The 16966-nt window shown below is 34.4% G+C and overlaps 1 protein-coding gene across 1 annotated transcript in view; it reads right to left on the bottom strand.

The window, feature by feature from the left end:
* Nucleotides 1–16966, bottom strand: part of INTS6 (integrator complex subunit 6) — an 89530-nt gene that overhangs the window by 22852 nt on the left and 49712 nt on the right. Inside the window, exons 5-7 of the mRNA XM_058548107.1 lie at nt 8580–8763; nt 2749–2874; nt 958–1112 (exon numbers count right to left, since the gene is read on the bottom strand). Of these exons, the coding sequence (XP_058404090.1) occupies nt 958–1112; nt 2749–2874; nt 8580–8763 (465 nt within the window). The remainder of the gene's footprint in view (nt 1–957; nt 1113–2748; nt 2875–8579; nt 8764–16966) is intronic.

Genomic DNA, 16966 nt, shown 5'->3' with positions numbered 1-16966 from the left:
GGCTCAATCAGAAAAAAAGAAAAGGAATAAAGAAAATACTTCACTGAAATTTATAAAATCTTAATTTCATGTACTACTTCATTGAATCTCTAATGAATAAAAAAAGTATTACTTTATAGACTTTATCCTGAAGAGCTGATATAGGTTTTAAAGTATAAAAGGTTTCAAAAAAGGTTCAGTTTAATTCATAAATGATAGCTGCATGAACATTATTAAAGACTGCTTAATGATCCTTGAAATACAATTCTTATCTTCTAAGGGTAATATTAAAAGAACCACTGTCATGCTCTCCCACAAAATATCCCGTGATGTCCTCAGATACTAGAAACAATACTAATCTGAAAAAAATAGTGTATTAACAAGATTGAATAGATATTAATTTGTATAACTTTACCCTATTATTATAAGAACCATATAGTGAATACTGATAATTCACCATGATTATTCAACAAGCCTCACTGTTTCTAAAAAAATTCATGTAAACAAGACCAGAAAATGTTTTCTACCTTAACCCTCCAGACTGAAAACACTGAATATAACTAAAATCATGCAAGTCAACATGAATTTCTAAGACTAAGTCCTAAAAGACTACAGGCAAACAATCAGAGTTGTTTTCAAGCCTTCATTTAAATTCTAAATTGTGTCTCAGAGACAAATACTCATGTTACATGATGTTTAGAGTCCAAAGAGAAACTCATTACATCTATGATTCCACACCCAGATGCCAACAATAAAAACATAAGCATAGTATTAGATTCTAAAAGAAACAGACGGCTTTTTTTATTGCTTCATAATAAACAATACAGTATACTAAAGCAAGTAATAGCTGATCATAGAACTTTGAACATCTCACTCCTATAAATTAGCCATCCCTTTAACTGAGAGTAGAACTTTACAACTAGTATGAAAAGCAGTTAAATGGTACTATTACTAAGTCACAGTCTCTCTAGTACTTACTAGTGTTGGAGAATTCTGATCTGGCCAAAAAGATTCTGGAACAGGCCAATGACCTATAGGAACCCCCGTTTTAGGATTTGGTCTGACATAAATGAGTTTGTGACAGCTATGCCAAGGCTGAGATCCAAAAGGCCTTGATATATCTGGCTGCCCATCTATAGCAAAGAAATTAAGACAAAGAAAGCATATATCATTAAGGGAAAAAAACATAAAAAATTAAATTATATCCATTATTACTTAATAAAAATGTCTTCATACTTGTTCAATTCTGGATTTTCCTATTTTTCTTAAATGGTAGAATACTATCATGACTTCTTAACATTTAGATTAGATTAAAATTCACTAGAGAGTGAAGTCTGCAAATTCCCACTATGAGTTCAACAGTTGAAAGGAGGTCCCACAGCATGTTTGTTTGCCCAATCAGAATATGTAAAACATACTTCATGGTAAATACTTGTCTAATGAATGATATGTTTTCCCCACCAGATCATAAGAGCAAATAACCAATTTTTTGTCGTTGTGCTTAGCTTAGTAAATACTAGGTAAGTATTGCTAAATGAATATTTCTTTAAAATAATTTTAACAAGAGCCAGCCCCGCTGGCCTAGTGGTTAAGTTCAGCACATTCTGCTTTGGTGGCCCAGGTTCGGTTCCCCAGGTGCAGACCTATACTGCTCTGTTACTGGCCAAGCTGTGCTGGCAGCCCACATACTGAAAAATAGGGGAAGATGGGCAAGGATGTTAGCTCAGGGCGAATCTTCCTCAGCAAAAAAAAAAAAAAAAAAAAAAATCATTTTAACTAAAGCCTAATAACTAAAAAAAACTTAATATGCAAATCCAGATTCAAAGCATCTGCTTTTAATCTAAAAGAATTCTAGCAAAACAGCAACTCTCTTCAACAGTTCAGCAAACGTACTTAGTGCCTAACTCTAAGCCAAGTACAAAAATAATTTTGAAATAAATACATTCCATGTCTAACAATTCAATTAAAAGAAAAAGTTTGTTTTTTTAAACCAGACACAGTGATACAATTTATATAATCTTACCACCTTCTGCTTTTTCCCTGTAATCCCCTCTGAGGGTACCCATTTTTTCATCTCTATGACCTTTCTCTCTTCCCAATTACCCACTCTAGTGGAACACCTTTGCCAAGTGTCATTACGACTTTCTAATTGTTGTTATAAGCTACGTCATACAATGCAGAGGGTCCCAGATGTAAGCTGTCCATCGGTTCTAGTTTAACTCCTATACCCTCTGGCTAATATAAATAGTTCCTGATCACAGCAGGTTAGAATAAAGCAAGGTGGGGCTTAGCTAGAGTTAAAAGAATCAAGCTTAATGACAAGGACTGGTTCCTCATTGTGGAACCACACAAACTATTTGGTTCTGACCAGTCTGATCCTTAGAAAAAATATAGCTAAGGAATTAAATAAACACCTATGGTTGAACAGTCTTTTGAATTAAGGGACACAGGAGAAGAACATATACTGCAGAGAGGCATTACAATACTAGAAAGGAAACATGAGGTTGCTAATCTGTAAATGTTTAAAAAGGTTTTTGGCTCTCATAAAATTTCAGGCTATGAACAATCAATATAAAAAAATGACGCTACTGAACAACTACCAGTTTACCTTGACTTTCCTATTTAATCTTCCCTCTCTACCAATAGTCATTTTGTCATCTTAATAATTTGGCCTAGTCCATCTTAAGGCCAAATTATAGTAATTTTCATTTCTAGTTGAATAATTGATAAAGCAAGTTTAGGACGTCTATAAGAAAAGTGCAATAATACCTTCTACAGGGGAAGGATCTGGTCCTGCTTTTTCAAAGTTTATCACCACCCCACTTTGCACTTTCTGCACCAAGGACTCCAGACACTGATTCAGCATTCTTGGAGAACACACAGAGTATGAACGGCCTGAGATAAAAAGAATAAAGTGAACTAGTTAGTTGCAGAGAGTCCTACCTTTAGCAAGAAAGAACCATAGTGGGGTTTTTGACAGTATTGATTAACGAAAGCTCAATGGTAAAATTTGACTTATTTCATTATCATATGGAAGAATGAACAAATATAGTTATTTTCAATCAATCAACAATTCTATTTGTGAGAGTATGTAAATGTTTTCTTCTAATTATAGGTATATGGAAAATAGATATCTTGGTGTGAACAAACCACAATGAAAAAAAATCACATTATATTATCTTATATATATACATTACATGTGATTTAAAACAGTACAATTTATCTTTAATACACATACACAACATCTAGTAACTAACTCCCCAAAACCTTACTGCTGCTACCAAAAGTATTATCACTAAGACTAATGCTAACACATAGCAGACACTCAATAATTATTTAATTGGTCTGCTGACAGTTACTGCGTATTTTAAATACCTGCACTTTAATATTTAGATGATAGCATGTGCTTTTCTCAATTTCATTTAGCTTACATACTTGGGAATTACCTATCTTAAACGAATTTCCCTTTTGTATATTTGACCTATAGGATTTTTAGTTTAGAAGCTTTTAAAATGCTAGTAATTAAGGGAAAAGAGCTCTTAGATAGAGATTTTTAATAAATATATCTAATCTGTGTTGTCCCATACTGTAGTCAATGGCCACATATGGCTATTGAGAACTTGAAATACGGCTAGTCCAAATTGAGATGTACAGTAAATATAAAATATACACCTGATTTTATAGACTTAATATAAAAAAAATTAAAATATCTCAATTTTTAAATCTCAATTTCATGTTGAAATAATATTTTGTATATATTGATTTAAATAAAAGATATTATTGAAATTAATTTCACCATTTCTTTTTAATGTGACTACTATAAAATTTATAATTACATACATAACTTGTATCATGTTTCTATCACATGTGCCGATCTAGACCAATGCTGAAAACCTTGACAACTAAAACTCAATCTTTAATCAAACATCTTACAATGTTATTTGCAATAAGCTCAATATGGAAAAGTCCTACTCTTATAAATTTAACCAGTGATTTCTGAACAAGGCTATAATCATTATATTTGACATATCAAATTACTCACATCAATTTATACTTAACATGATTTGCTAAAGGCTACTCAGAAAAGAGAACATTAGGCAGTAAGTAGTGTGATTCGAATCCTCACTCAGCTTTACTTAGAAAAACAAGTATCATATATATAACAAACAACTTACCTGTATATGATAATGATAGTCATAGTCATAAAACACTGATCAACTACTGAGTGTCTATGTGCCTGGCACTATTCTTATCACTTTATCATACTAATTTATTTAATCCTAGCAACAATCGTATGGGTTACTGTCTCCATTTTACAAATGAGAAAACTAAAGCATGTAGAGGTTAACTAGTTTATCCAAGTTAGTAAAGTAGTGCAGCCAAGAGTCAAACCCTTACAGGGTATTAGAAACTTTAACCTGAGCTTACTTTGTTAACATCATGATGTTAATCTGAAATCAATACTTAAAACAGAATGTCTATATGGAGTCAAACTTATTTGAAAGAATTGGTAAATTAAAATATTTTTTCCAACTCAATTTAAACCTATACATAAAACAATACATAAAAAGGCTGACCATCTTAACACACAAAGTATTTAGAAGACTATACAAAGGTTGAATATCTTATTTCACAAAATTTAAGCATATTCCAAAGATGTCATTAAAAAACAAAATTTTAAGTGTAAAATTATGGCAATTCTCTCTACTCTCCTAACCTGTATCACCATCAATTAACTGACTAGGAAAATATAAGTAAATGAGTTATGATCTTAGTATGAAATAAAATAACTAACAAAGATGCTTTAGGAAAATTAGAGAAAAAGTGAATAAACTTGAGTCACTTGGAAAATAATAAAAATCTATTAATTCTTTTGAAAGTTAAAGCACAAATAGCAAATTTTGCCATCTTTACAAAGTGAGCCTATATCCTACGTAACGTTTCTCTTAACCTTTATGTCAAAACTCACCCCTTGGAATGTATGATACTTTGCACTGAACCATAAAGTTTCTAGGGTCACTAATTACATTTGTGAGAAAAGCACACACCTTCAAGTCAAGAAGCTGGCTCACTTGTAGTTACATCAAGTCCACAAAAAAAACCAAACTAAATATAGTGAGTCTGAAGGCAGAAAAGTGAAAAAGAAAAACTTTCCCACAGAAGTCTACTAGATTAGCATTTTAATAAAATGGAAAAGAGACAAAAAGAACATTTCTAAGTTGGACAACAGTCCTCATAGAAGCTAAGAAAGTTAAATTTATTTAATCTGGAAAAGTCTTATAACTTTTATAAAATGCTTTTTATCTCAATACTTTCACCATGAAACATGTCTATCGGACATTTTTTGATTTGATATCATCCCTGCACCTCCCCGAAACTTGCTTTTCCCCACTGTAGCCATCTTGGTCCATGGACAGTCATTCCCCTCCAGTTGTTCAGGCCAATTGAATCATTTAGGAATCATCCTTGATTCTTTCTTCCCTCATTGCCCTCGTCCTTTGTTCTCCTTTGCATCAGACCACCTCTCACCACCTCCAAACCTAGCACTTTAGACCAAAGTACTATCATCTCTTACTAGTCTCTCTGCTTCCATTCTTACCACTTTACAGTACATTCTTATCTAGCAGCTGAAGTGACCTTTCAGAAATAGAAATCAGACGTCACTTCCTATAAAAAAGCCCTCCCGTGTCTTCTCATCACACTTGGAAAATAAAAAATATCTGTTATGGCCTAAAAGGCTATTGCCTACCTTTCTAAACCCACCTGTTACTTTCTACTTGTCCCTCTGTAAGCTCCAGCCATGTCAGCCTTCCTGTTGCTCCCAAAAATATACAGTGTGTTCCTTCCCTTACTATTTCCTCTGCCTATATCTTCATATGGTTTACTCCATTATTCAGATTTCTGCTCAAATGTTAACTAGACTTATTGTGGTGATCATTTCATAATTTATACAAATATTGAATCATTATGTTGTATACCTGAAACTAACAAAATGTTATATGTCAACTACACCTTAATTAAAAACCAAAAAAGAGCGTCGATGAACATACTGTAACAATAATTTTAGAGGGATTAATATTTTTAAGACACAATCATGGCTGATTTAATCCCTATTCAAACAAGGGGCTTAAACTTCAAGGGTACAGGTATGCAAATGTAATTTATAAAAGAATAATTGCTGTTTTATTTACTTCTTTAGACAACAAGTATAATAACCTCCAAGGATAAGCAATATTTTAAATTGATTCACACTGGGGTAAGCGTATCCTGTAGGTTAATGATAAAAAAAAGTCACCTCCTCAGAAGATTTCCCAAGAATATTCATTCTCTGCCTCAAGTTACTCTCTACACCTTTACCGTATTTTTTTCTTCACAGTAAGTAGCACTCCCTAAAATATTATTTATTCATTTTAACTGATTTTTGTCACAGTCCAAAAATGTAAGCTTTCTGTCTAATGTTCCTGCTGTATTCTCAGCATCAAGAACAGTTATTTGGCATAGAGTGGGTACTCATTAATTACCTGACAATAAAAGAAAAATGCTCACAATGACAATTATACAATTTTTTAAAAAAAATACATAAGAAATGTCACAAAATATTAATCAATTATTTCAGCAACACAGTGAAATTTCTTTCTAATTTTTCCCTAGTGAACATGAATTATTCTATAATGAGGAAAATAAATGTACACATACTCCTCTTATCATTAAGTTAAAAAAATGCACAGGAATTGTTAGCAGGGATTACATATTTGGATAGTGCAATACCAGTGGATATTAGCTTTTCTCTTCTTTCTACTTTTCTAGTGTTTTATCCTCAAAACTTTTTCAGTGAACATTCTTTTAAAATAAAGAAAACATTGTTCAGATATATGAAAAGGTGAGTGGCATTTGAGGAGCTTCCCATTATTGCTGGCAAGAGCATGAAGAGAGGCAAGCAAACCACTACATCAGGGGAGATTCGGGATGTATATTTGGGGAAAGCTTCCTAATTTCTTGACCAACTAAGGTTTCTGGGTCATTGAAAGATATTACCAAAGGTGACTTCAGAGTCTTTTCCTCTGGAGATGTTCCTTTCAAAGAATAAACAAAATAACTTTAGTATATTACTGCCCAAAGGCAAGGATATTAACTACTACATGATGTCTCAGGTTCTTTTTAGACTCTCTGTTATTATACTACTTACTTCATTTCACACTCTGAATATTTTTGATCCTAGAAGACAAAAGTTATAGTACATATAGTCCCATAACTTTATCATAATTCTAAGGTCAAAGTAAGTAATTCATAGTAAGTAATTTCCAATGGGAGAATGTTAACATTACAGCCTCAAAGCCCTTCTTCAATGTGTTAAATAAAAACCCTTGAGTTAAAAAAAAAAAAAAAATCAGGATTTTAGCAATTGGGTTAGTTCAAGGCTAAACACTAAAACTTCCTGAATACAAATGTGCACCTACCCACAGAAACAATTAGGACTGTCACTGAAAAATATATCCATGCAGAGGAAATTGTTAGCAGTGAATTTTCAAATTTAGACAACAGGTTTTCCCTTAAAAAATTTATTCATATACCTTTTTTCTCTTATAAATTAAATTGTGAAGGTATTACAAGAGTTCACCAAAAAGTACTTCTACAAAATGGAAACATTTAATAATGTGAATAAACAATTCCTAACTTATCTACTTCACATACCTGTGTAGGATACTCTGTTTGTGAGTTTTGTCAATTTCTAAACCGCACAGAATTTTAGAAGAAAGGCACCTAAAATATTAATTAGACCTTATATTTTCCTTTAATGTATGTAGCTGACTATGATGGAATCTCAATAGACCACTGACTGTGTCTGGAGACTATGTCACAGGCCCCGACACAAGGGAAATAGTGGTGTGTAAGACTTGGACATTTTAGTATCAAATTTCTTAGGTGAGAACTAAAATGCTCCATGAAAGCAAGAATACCATGTCTGTCATATTCACTACTGAAGTCCTAAAGCATGGGACAGTGCTTGGTACACAGTAGGCACTCAATACATATGCATACGAATTTAACCCACCTGTTAACCAATTCCACATTATAGAAGTTCTGAGTCTATTACATATTTTGTTTCAAGAGTGTCATTAATTTTCACTTAGCATAGTGACTACCTGGACAAGCTGGCTAAGACCGCACTACCTGTTTCCTTGAACCTCTAATCTAGCTTCCTGTTTGCCTCTGGGGAAAGCTCCACTTAACCAGACATTAATCATTACATGGATAATGAGATGATTCTCAAAACATTTTTCACAGAAAATAATTCTACGGTATTTGTAAATCATTGGCAGTCTTTGTAGATAAGAAAATAAATTTAACAACTTCAAATACCAGCATTTTCTATATGGGTAGAAAAAAATTACCATTCGTTATCAGATCCAATAGTATTCACATCCTATTCAAATCAGACCACAGATCTTCATTAACGTAGTTTTAAAACCATACGTCTACTAATTCCTAATAGTAACTTGCTAAACAAAAACAAACATGGAGTTTTTGAAATGTACATTTTAAAACATTCAGATAACTCTATTTTAAGTCACTGAATTACTGCCAGCAAAAGAACTTACCGCCTGTCACTTCACACATTGGTGTGATTGCAGAGTCATCTAAAGGCACACCTGTCAACTGTTCTGATTCTACTGACACCGTGCCAGGCAACCGCAACACTAGTGCAAAGAGTCTCTGATCCCAACGAAAAGGTTCCTTGGTCAATTCACTTCCAGGCAAAGGAGAATTAAGAGGTAAATGGAGCTGAAAGTAAGAGGGAAAAAAAAACAATAAGATTTCTACAAGCTATTTTTCCCAAAAGGACGCATTAATCATGAGTCTCCTATCACTTAAAAAACAAGCTCAAAAACAAAAGCTTACACATATATATCTAAAATAATACATGAGATATTGTTACCTTAGTTTTCTTAACCTTTACTCTGAAGACCTCAACTGAAAAAAATCTATTGCTGTAATGCTTTTCAGATTTCAATTCAACTAACCACCAGGTGATGGACTGCTTCAAAATAAATTTCATTTAATCATTAAAACAACCCTATGATAAATATCTGATTATTCCCATTTTCTAGATTTAAAAAAATGGGTCTCAGAGAATAAATGATTTGGCCTCCTGGGTCCAAGTCAGTACTTTTTCTATTATACCAGAGCAGTCTCAAACATTTCCACAGTTAATAATTTCAACTATGCTTCATTTTATACAAAACATACATTCCCAAAGCATTTGCATAAAAGTAATTTTGTCACTCTAATTACATATTAAATATATTAAAAGTAATGATTCTTACCACATATGAGTAAAGGTAGAGGGTTCTGGGGTTTTTTCAAGTGTTTCTTAATAGATGTCTCTCCCCATCCCCATCAGACTTGCTAAATCAGAATCTAAGATTCTTAAGAATATTAAATAGCTTAAAAGTGATGCTTCTAAGGGGCACCTCTGTACCAACAGAGTAACAGAGTATACAAACAGAATCCACACATCAATCTTAGCATAACTAAATGGGGACAACCAGACAGTATGTGTCTTATGATGTGATGCAATAGAAGTACATAACATTGAAAGGAAAGAAAAAGGGAAAGAGAAAGAAAGGTTGAATCTGAATCTAATCAAGCCTTTAGTTCTAATTACCAGTTTACAGGGATTACTGGGGATACAGAATCAAGTTAAACACCACCACAAGGGACAAATCAGTCAAATCCAGAATGTGGGATGCTCTACACAACAGATGACCTAGTGTCTCCAATAAATCAATGGCATGAAAAAGCAAAGAGTGGAGAGTAGGGAGGGTTGGTGGAACTATTATAGAATAAGAGACAGAACAATCAAAAGTGAAGACTTTTGAGACAATGTGGGAAAATTTGAAATATATGTTACTAGAATTATTAATATTTTAAGTGTGATAATGACATGGTGCTCAGAAAAACAAAAATCCTTATCACTTATAAAATTTTAAAAAATAAAAAGCCCAGGATCAGCATACTCAGGGACTTATTTACACAAATATTAGAGTTTTCTTTAAAATATAAAACACACTTTAAAATTATCACCTCCAAATTTATTGCCAGTTTATACTACTCTAGTCATAAAGCAAGACATAATTGTATTGCTTACAGCCTTTCTATTTCTCACCTCAAGAAGGTTTATCAACTTGATAAATCTACAGATTGAAGTCATTCTACACTGACTTAAGACTCAAGTTTCTTCATTGACTACATGAAACCATTAAAAAAAAAAACAGATTCTATTCTAAGAAGAGAGTTCCTATTGCAGCTCTGCTAAACTGGCACCTCTCTCCAAAAGATTCATGCCAAGAGAATGTGCTTCAAGACTCCTTTATCAAGATCAGCCAAGATTTTGTGGCCACGGCCAGGAGTCATGAGCTCTTCCTCTGGCACTAATCCTACTTAAGGCAGAAGTCAGAGGCAATAAGGAAGGAATGCTGAAGAAATCTGGGCCAGGATGTTCTCTGAGGAAGGTTCTCTAACTGCAAAGGCTCTGTGACACTTGCAAAACAGGTCAGGAACTCCAAGCCCTTGCTGCTATTACCACACCCTGTTAGAAAATAAGAAAGCACTGTTTCCATCACCTCCTTTTAGTCCAGACCAACCACCTCTGTACGGGTGCTTGGTCATTTTCTCTCTAAGATGGTAGAAACACCAAAGCACCAGTGGCACTGGTGGAAGAGGGTTTGAACTGTTAATGCAGTTGCTCTGGGAAGTAATGGATACATGGAACTGTCTCAACAATCCAGTGGATACAGCACTGCCTAGACCTCATATATATGCAGTGGATAGGACAATGATGGACCCCAAACTATATACACATATACACACAACTAATCAGATAATAATCACATACACACACAAAAATAATCAGATAACGACAAGCAACTACAAGGGAGACAATACACAATTAAATAATTGGCCTTTGGCTGTAAAATGCTAGATCTAGAACGTATTTCAAGTAAAACAAAAAAAACAAGAAGGGTCACAAGCATATCTTACACATAGCTATTATCAGTTTTATAAACTTGTCAAATTTTTATCGATTTTTCATTTTCTGATTATTTCCCCTTCCCCATATCACTACCACCTGGTCGGCATCCCCAAAGATGAGGGGAAAAAATCCCCTATAGCTGAAATGTGCTAGTAAAATAGGAAGGAGTGATGGCAGGCAAAGAGGGACAGGAAAAAGATAAAAAGCCTGAAGGAAAAAGATTCTTACGAGAGCTGAATTATTCCAAATCTAAAGTCTATAGCTGAAATTCTAGTAATGTCTTAAAATCACAAAGGGAGGTCTTTCTGAATATATGGACTTTAAGAATCAAGGCAAATTGCACATAAATCAAGAAGAAAAATATAAAATTAACCATTAAAAATGTGCAATAAATATGAATAGATAATTCCCCAAAGTGAAAAACATGCAAAAAAAATAACCCAGGAAATTCATATGGCCTATAAATAGGTAGAAAGATGCTCAAATATACTAATCATCAGATAATACAAATTAAAATATCAATGAGATACCATTTCACATCCACCACATTAGCAACATTTAAAAGTTTGACAATACCGGGGCCGGCCCGGTGGCGCAAGCGGTTAAGTGCGTGCGCTCCGCTGCGGCGGCCCGGGGTTCGCTGGTTCGGATCCCGGGCGCGCACCGACGCACTGCTTGGTAAGCCATGCTGTGGCGGCGTCCCATAGTCCCATATAAAGTGGAGGAAGATAGGCACAGATGTTAGCCCAGGGCCGTCTTCCTCAGCAAAAAAAGAGGAGGATTGGCGGATGTTAGCTCAGGGCTGATCTCCTCACAAAAAAAAAAAAAAAAAAAAAAAGTTTGACAATACCAAATGATGACAACTATATATAGCTATGGGAACTTCCCATCACTCCTACATAATAAAACCATTTTGGAGAACAATTTGATAATATCCGGTAAGCTGAAGAGGAGCATACCCTAGGACCAGCAATGCCACCTCTAGTTATCCATCTTAGAGAAACTCTCATATATTTTCACAAGAAACCATGTAAAAGAATGCTGTCCACAACATTATTTGAAACAGAGGAAAACTGGAAACCACCTAGAAATCCAATAAGGGAATCAATAAATAAACTGTGATCTGTTCATAAACCAGAGTTGAAATGAATAAACTAGATTTCTAAGATCCAACATGGACAGATCTCAAAACAATATTTTTTAGATAGCATAACATACATATATTCATGCATGCATACATAAAAGAACATAAATCATGAATGTACAGCTTAATGAATTTTCACAAGTTGAATGCCCTTGTGTAACTAATGCTCACATCAAGAACAGAACCTTTTAAATACATGTCCCCTCCAGGCACTACTCCTCTCAAATTTATTAGTTTTGCCTGATTTTGAACTTTACAGAAATGGAATTATGGAGTACGTTCTCTTTGGTCTATGGCTTCTTTCATTCAATATTATGGGGGTGAGATTCATCCATACTGTTGCATATAACTGTAGATCATTCATTCCCATTGCCATATACCGCACACATGTGTGTGAGTGTGAGAGAGAGAGAGAAAGTGAGAGAGTGAGAGAGACAGACAGACAGAGACAGAGAGAGTGAGAGAATATACTATAATTTATTTATCCATGTTTTTTGTTGATAGGCATTTGGGTTGTTTCTAGTTTGGGCATATAATGAATACGCACAACTATAAAATTACAGTACATGTCTCTATGGCAAACATATGTACGCATTTCTGTTGGGTATCCACCTAGGAGCAGAACTGCTGGGTTACAGGGTATGAACATATTTATTTTTATCAGATACTGCCAGTTTTCCCAAGTGGTTGGACCAATTTATACTCCAACCAGCAGTGCATGAGAGAACGCAGTTGCTCCATATCTCCTTCACCAACACTTAGTATTGGCTGTCTTTTTCATTTGGGTGTGTAGTAGTGTCTCAGTGGGGTTTTAATTTCCCTGATGTCTATGGAAGTTGAACACCCTTCATACATCTCTTGGCCAGTTTGCTGTGCTCTTTTGTGAAGTGCCTGTTTTCTTCCCACTTTTTAAAAACTTGAGTTACTTGTCTTTTTCTTATTGATTTGAAGGATTATTAATATATTCCAGATGAGTCCCCTGTTGGATATAGGTATTACAAATATCTTCTCCCACTTTGTGATCTCCTTCATTGCTTTAGTGGCATCTTTTAATAAACAGAATTTATTATCTTAATATATTTTTTCTTTTCATAGTTAGTACTTTTTCTGTACTCAAAAATCATGAAAATGTTCTATGTTTTCTTCTAAAAGCTTTATTATTTTACCACTTAAACCTGAAATACATCTAGAATTGAGTTTGTTTTATGATATAAGGTGGAGAGAAGGCAGATTTTTTTCTCAAATGGATATCTAATTGACAAAGCACCATTTAATGAAAAGACCATCCTTTCTCTGCTGCTCTGGAATGTCACCCTTTTCTTATATTGGGTGACTGTACAAGCATTAGTCTACTTTTGAATCAACAACAATATTAGACGAAAAAGAAGGCAAAATGCAAAAGGATGCACTGTTAAAGAATTACTTAGTGTAGTTTTACATACGTGTAACATATACATGGAGTAAAAGTAAGACAATATGAACTGGAAGGCTTCACACCAAATTCTTGATAATTGTTGCTTCCGGGTTGGGGAAGAGGGAGGAGTAACACTGAGTAGGGGAACAAAGGAAACTACACCTTAACTATCTGCAATGTTCTGTTTCATTTACTAAACTTTTAAAAATCCACAACAAAAAAGAACAAAACTAGGCAAATATGGCAGTAGTTTTTGTATAACTTACTCTCATCCAGAAATTAGAATATATTAATATGGAGATAACTGCCAAAAGCCAGTAAATTATTCATTCAAGTAGTGATTTATACCTCTTTTTCTAAGTGTCATTATTTTATACAAAATTGAAGACAAGAAAACTTCATACATTCCTCAACTTAATAAAAGGTAGATTAAATATAATCACTAACCTCAAAGCTCAGACATTTATAAAGACTCTAACAAAGAGTTCTACTTGATCAGCTATTAAAATACACTGCAAGAGGGCAGAATACTTCCTGGAGATTATGCATGCTTTCACTTATCATTTCTTATGCACCTACCAAATATTATGCATGTTTAGATCCTGCAGATTTAAAGATGCATTATAAAATATAGTCCCACTACTCGAAGAGTTCTGAGGAAAGGGATCATATTCCTAAAGGAATCTGTTTTAGAAATGTGTTTAAGGATAAGCTAACATACAGAAAGAAGAAAATGAAAATCACAGTACTGGCTATCAATATATTTATTAGGATTTTCATTTCTGAACACTTGACAGGACTGAGACTTAACTGCAGGAAACTCTGGTATGAAAGTACTCAACTTTAAGTGTCTAAACTGATGATGCTAAAAAAAGTTAGTCATTAACAACAACAACAATATAGTAATTACTATACTATTATATGGTAGATATTGTTCTAAACCTTTTATATATATTAATTTCATTTAATCCATAAATAAACAAATGAGACAGACACTGTTATAATTCCTGTTTACAAATGATAAAAACTGAGGCACAGAGAGCTTTAGTAACTTGCCAGAAGGTACACAGTAAATGGTGAGGAGACAGAATTCAAATCCAGGTAGTCTGGCCCCTGATTCTGTGCTCTTGAACACTGCATTATACTGCCTGACCATTACTGAAACCATAATTTGCATTTTAAAAAATCAAGTGCTGAGATATTAATATAAAAAAGAAATTAATTCCATTAATTCTATTAAATGGAAAAAAGAAAACTGATTATAAAAATAACCACTTTTAGAAAAAAATTTAAATCATCCATTTCTCAATCTATCTAGTGATTTTAAGCCACTAATTAGTAGTGTATCTTATAAACATTTCAGATTATTTGTTTTTATAAAGCACAGTCCTGTGCTTCCCCCCAGTCACTCTTTTATCCAATGGAAAGAGGCAGCAATACACTTTTCTCCCTCTTGCTGTTTTCTTCCAATTCTCAAGTCCATGGGTAATAACAACAATAACAGCTAGTACTGAGTACTTACTATGGGCCAAGCAGCATTCCATGAGCTTTTCATATAAAACTCATAACAAACCAACGGGGTAGGTACTATTATTATCCCTATTTTAGGGATGAGTTGTAATATAAGATTGTATGTCAGGAGACATCTGTTTGGAGAACACATACTCAAAGAACCCCTGCTATATAATCAAGTTTAGAGCCTCTAAGGAAGACTGCAAATTTTAAGAATTTGATAAATCGTGTAATTCAACAATACAATAATATTCCAATAAGCGTGACATTATTGGTCTTTATTAGGGTCTTCATAAGATTACAGGCAAAGTTTCAGTCTAATGGACTAATAGGCAAAGAAAATTATTTATACTAACAAAGTTTTATTTTTACTTGAATACAATTGAGGTTTTATGTACTATCATTTTAAATGATTAATTTTATTAATATCACTATTCCAGATATCTTATGTAATTCTCTTGGTAGCTGACAGAAAAGTAAATGTAACTCCAACTTAAATTTAGGAAGACTGTCCTATTTTTCCTTCTTTCCTTTGGAGATCTATCTTACTGCCCTTTTACCTTTGAGTCTTTCCTGAACTTCTTATAAAAAAAGAATAGAAGTTATTTCTCCATAGGTATAAAAAACAAAGGGCAGATTAGGTAGGTGATAGTCTATCACTAGGCATGCTCAAACTTTACGGACTTATAAAAGTGCGATTTCCCCTTTATTTGATTGTTTTATGTTTGATTATGGTTTAGATCCTAATTATTTGTGACTTAGCTAACACCAGACTAAAGCTCAACTTAAATTTTAATTACTTATTTATTCTCTGAACACCTACCATAAGCATGGCATTATTTCAAGATTTTTTAATTTTTTTTGTGTGTGTGTGAGGAAGATTGGCCCTGAGCTAACATCTGCCAATGTTCCTCTTTTTGCTGAGGAAGACCGGCCCTGGGCTAACATCCATGCCCATCCTCCTCCACTCTAGATGTGAGGCCTGCCACAGCATGGCCTGACAAGCAGTGCGTCGGTGCGCACCCGGGATCCGAACCGGCGAACCCCGGGCCGCCGCAGCGGAGGGTGTGCACCCAACCACTTGCACCACCGGGCCGGCCCCTATTTCAAGATTTAATAAGGATTATACCAAGCCAAATAAAAAAGATCTGAGATAATGTTTTAGCTAGCTCACTTTAAGAGAAACTATTTAAAACCTCAGATAACCGAGATTTTCATACACTTATTTTTTTAAAGTTGCAGAATGTAAAAATAAATAAATAAAAGTCAGCAAACAGTGAAAGAAGATAAAAGAAATTTATTTTTAAAACATCTTTAATTCAGGAACCAAACAGATTTCCCCTGGCATACAACCTAACTGGCTCCCAGATGACGATCATGCCAGAGTCCACCATGAGAGCCAGGGTTGACTCATCTGTAGCAACACTTAGGAGGTTTCCCCTTGCACTTGATGTTCTGCCAACTGGTTCTATTACTAAAGTAATTCAAATTATATGTCCTTTAATAATCATACTTCCCACCTTAAGCTTTACTGACCTATTTACCTGGCTGCCATTAACCCACCAGTTTGAGAGAGGGCAGGGAGAGGGATCTGATTCTTTTCTGTGTTCCCCTACAGTATTTGTCAAAGGAAAGAATAAACGAGATCCCTCTTACTCCCACAGCCTAAGGAAAGTACAAGAGCAAGAGGGGCAGAGTGAGGGCTGCAATCGGAGCACAAGCACCTCTCAGTGTCCTGCCAACAAGACTTGTGCTCTCCCCACCCCAATACACATACAGCTGTGGATGCACACACACAAGCACGGCTTCCATGGTAATGTTTGCAGTGGGTAACAGACCAAGCCGCAGTCTTATATCCAAGAGCCGGGAGTGTTCTCCTCTC

Source organism: Diceros bicornis, chromosome 9 (genome assembly GCF_020826845.1).
Source record: "Diceros bicornis minor isolate mBicDic1 chromosome 9, mDicBic1.mat.cur, whole genome shotgun sequence".
In the NCBI taxonomy this organism is placed as follows: domain Eukaryota; kingdom Metazoa; phylum Chordata; class Mammalia; order Perissodactyla; family Rhinocerotidae; genus Diceros; species Diceros bicornis.
Note: the sequence above shows the minus strand (reverse complement) of the source record. Positions and strands in the feature narration are given on the sequence as shown.